General features: G+C 36.2%; 1 protein-coding gene across 1 annotated transcript; it reads right to left on the bottom strand.

The window, feature by feature from the left end:
• Positions 1–409: 409 nt before the first annotated feature.
• On the bottom strand, positions 410–2,472 carry LOC125247973 (CD209 antigen-like protein C). The gene is made up of 5 exons (XM_048159532.1): positions 2,333–2,472; positions 1,987–2,196; positions 1,197–1,324; positions 1,023–1,123; positions 410–944 (listed from the first exon to the last, which is right to left on the bottom strand). The coding sequence occupies exons 1-5, from the start codon at positions 2,454–2,456 to the stop codon at positions 821–823; spliced, it is 687 nt and encodes a 228-aa protein (XP_048015489.1). The 5' UTR covers positions 2,457–2,472; the 3' UTR covers positions 410–820.
• Between the last annotated feature and the right edge of the window lie 979 nt (positions 2,473–3,451).

Below are 3,451 nucleotides of genomic sequence, written 5' to 3'. Positions count from 1 at the left end.
TAGAAGTGTATTGAGTCCGGTTTCCAGTATTTTGGTCCGTACTCGCATTCGCCAACGTGTTTATTAATTCGTTATTACTTAAAATTGTTGCTACTAGATTTCACGCAGACTCGCTCATAGTTCAACATCTGAACAATCACAAATGAAAAACATGAGATGGTGCTTTGATGATGTCAGTTATCAGTTTTCATTGAATATAAGTTTCATTCCATATATTCTGACTTTCATTCCATATATATATATAGAGAGAGAGAGAGGTGGTGGTTCAATGCAATTTCACTTTTTTGACTTTAGTTAGTGTGTAATGTTGCTGCTTGAGCATTAACAGTATCTGCAAAGTTACAGCGCTGAAAGTTCAATGCAAACGGAGATATTGTCTTTTAAAATTATGGCAGTTTAATGCCTACAAAAATGACCGGTTTGGACTACAACGGGTTGGTGACATCATAAACCCTGCAAAACACACCGCCGGGAACACGCAACAAAGTGGGCGAGGCCATGTGGCACAACATCTGCATAACTGTTACTTCTCCAAAAGACATCTATGGAGTGGTATCATATAAACCAGGAAATCAAACGAGCCGTTCATATGACAGTGGAAACAGAGGTGTAGAATAAAGGTAAAATATATTAAAAATACAGCGTTTTAAAAAAAACACGAAGCATTAAGACATGTTAAACTGCGCCCCAAAAACACAATCAAGCCTGGAAAAAAAACACTGAACCACCCCTTTAATTTTCATCAGCAGTTCAAGAAATGATTGCAATGTTAAATTTGGATATAACAAAGTGTGTGATGTTTCTAGTGCAGTATATTGGGTCAAATACTCTTCTCACAGATCCATCTATAAGCATTATCACATAAAGCATAATGCCACCATGTGTAATAACTTAGAGCACAGTACTGTCTTATACATCCATTTGGCTCTCCATATACACAGGACCTGAAAATACAGATCAGAGTTAGAAACGATACTGACTGTGAGAATCATTAGATAATAATCAGATCGGTGATTTCTCACTCAGAGTTTGGTGCGCTGCCATCAACCCATTTCCATCTGCCCTCCACTTTATTCAGGCCAATCCAGACTTGTACATAACCAGAAATCCTGTTCACAAACTCCTAAAAATATTAAACGACAGTACATTTAATATCACAAAGTGACAACAGACACATGACCAATACTCACACTCACTTGTTGCGTTGTGTTGTTGATGATGATCAGGTCTGCTCCTCTGTCTCTACAGTATCTTCTGCTCTCATTCCAGCTCTTCATCTCAGAGGAAATGAAGTAAAGACTGGACTGATAGTAAATCCATCCATCTACAGTATAAACACAATAAGCTCTTTATTTCAGTCTTCTCTAAACTTCAAGTGTCTATTTACAACAATGTCTGGTTGACAAAATTAAAACTCATTTAGTAAGTGAGATAGTTGATGTGGAATAACAGTGGAATCAACTTCTGATGTGATCGAACCAAGTTTGAATCCACATTTTCTGCTCCCATTATTCTCCCTATTCTGACTGCACAAAGTATCAACCTGAAGAGGTGTTTTAAATGAAATAAAATCCCTAACGTTTATTTACCAAACCCATGTGGTTGGTGAATCGACTATGATGTGTGCAGCTATTTGAAAATACTATTTAATGCATTTCACACTTAGTGCAAATATCCAACAAGCTGTTGTATGATCACATGTAGCAGTTTTCCAAATTAGATCAGTCAGGTTGTTCATTTGGGTTTATAACTTGACACATCTTTGAGGTTAAATTATATTTCTTTTAAATTAGGTCACTTAACCCCAACACAACAGCACCTTTACATGCAGCTACATGGCAAATTTACATTTTACACTTTAAATGTTTTTAGATTAGGGTTTGTAGAAGCTTTTCATGTGCTCCATAATATGTGTACCAGAATTACACTTGCTTATGAATACTAACCAGATCACATTCCTTCTATAAAATGACCAGAGAAACTCACCCATTTTACCAAGACTCCTCTGAAGATCGCTTTTCTCCTGTTTTAGCTGGTCTCTCTCATCAGTGAGGTTGTCATTCTTGGATATGAGCCGCTGTCTCTCTCCAGTGAACATGACACACAGCACTATGACTGCGGTCAGCAGAAGAACACACAGGAGCATCAAACTCACTGCAGCTGCTCTGGAGCTTCTGATCTTCACACCTTCAGCTCCTGGAGATCAACAAACACCCTGTTATACTCTTTATTTACTTCACAGAGTAACTGAAATAATGAAAACTGAGTAAATGCTTGAATCTTTAAGTCATTATTGATCCCATTTTCCTGTTATGTAAATGTGTATCAGTACCTGTGAGTTCAGATGACTGGATTCTCATTGCGTTACAGTCCGTGGTCTCTTTTTCAAATTTACCGCTTGTAGCATGTTTATTTTCATAGATGTTATCAGTTGCTTTTCTCATCATCATTTCCATTTACCTGTTTCGGTGTTGTCACGATGTCAACTCTCCTGCGTTGTGTTCCTCATCTGTTTGTGTGGCCAGTATTCATGTATTCAGAAAGGAACTTTTTTTGAGGAAAGTCTCAAATGTTATGCATAAAGGAACTTTACAACTCACAGAAAATATTTGTTTCAACAGTGTGCATTGTGTTCATTTAAATGAGGTTCAAATGCATGTATTATCACACAATCACTCAGTGTAGGAAGTTTTCAGGGGCTTGTTCATTTTTCATTTTCAATGTGGCTGGTGTTGGGAAACATTTTGAAATGTTCAGGTTGTTATTGGTACATTAAAGTCCATACAGCAGATCTGGTTATGTTTGATGGTTTTTCTCAGTGGAAAAAAAAAAGTATGCTCTTTTATACTGTGAAAATTATTCAATGATTTTCAAAAGATCTTTTGGGCCAAATCTGTTACTACTAGTACTATGTCTTACTATGGCATCCCTAGCACAGTTAGCTATCCATCATCTTCAAAAGAGTGCATTTACATATATTATTGCACAGCTAGCCGTGGATTATCCCATGGTTATACCATGGTCATTAGCCAGCATTGACAATATAAAGCTGTTGTTTGCAGCGTGCAGTATTTGAAGGGGGGAAATACAGTTATTTTCATCAGCTACGAATTGTTAGATCTATCATTCTGTCCACTCAGCCTGGGCTCATTGTTAATATCATTACATAATCAATTTCAATATGTAACATTTTCAGGTGCAAAATGCAATTTTGAACATTTGGAAAGAAGCTGAAATGTAAGCATTATTATGTATTTACAGCTAAAGTAAAATATTTGCCTTTTTATCATAAAGATATTAGTATAATTGTATAGATAAATTGTAGATCCCTTCACCCTACCCCAAACCTAAACCTAACCATTTTATAGAGAATATAAAAAGAATATATAAAACTTGATGGACAGAAATGTGAATTTACACTTTTAGTAACATTAAAAAGATATTCTGACCA

Source organism: Megalobrama amblycephala, linkage group LG1 (assembly GCF_018812025.1).
Source record: "Megalobrama amblycephala isolate DHTTF-2021 linkage group LG1, ASM1881202v1, whole genome shotgun sequence".
Taxonomy (NCBI): Eukaryota; Metazoa; Chordata; class Actinopteri; order Cypriniformes; family Xenocyprididae; genus Megalobrama; species Megalobrama amblycephala.
The sequence above is the reverse complement of the archived record's forward strand: the minus strand, read 5'-3'. Positions and strand labels throughout refer to the sequence as shown.

Excerpts from the sequence above, each read along its gene's own strand:
- LOC125247973 (XM_048159532.1), bottom strand. The coding sequence starts at position 2,456 with ATGGAAATGATGATGAGAAAAGCAACTGATAACATCTATGAAAATAAA. Across the intron at positions 1,325-1,986 it reads GAGGAGTCTTGGTAAAATGG|ATGGATGGATTTACTATCAG; the intron begins GTGAGTTTCTCT and ends TTTATACTGTAG. Across the intron at positions 1,124-1,196 it reads TCAACAACACAACGCAACAA|GAGTTTGTGAACAGGATTTC; the intron begins GTGAGTGTGAGT and ends TAATATTTTTAG.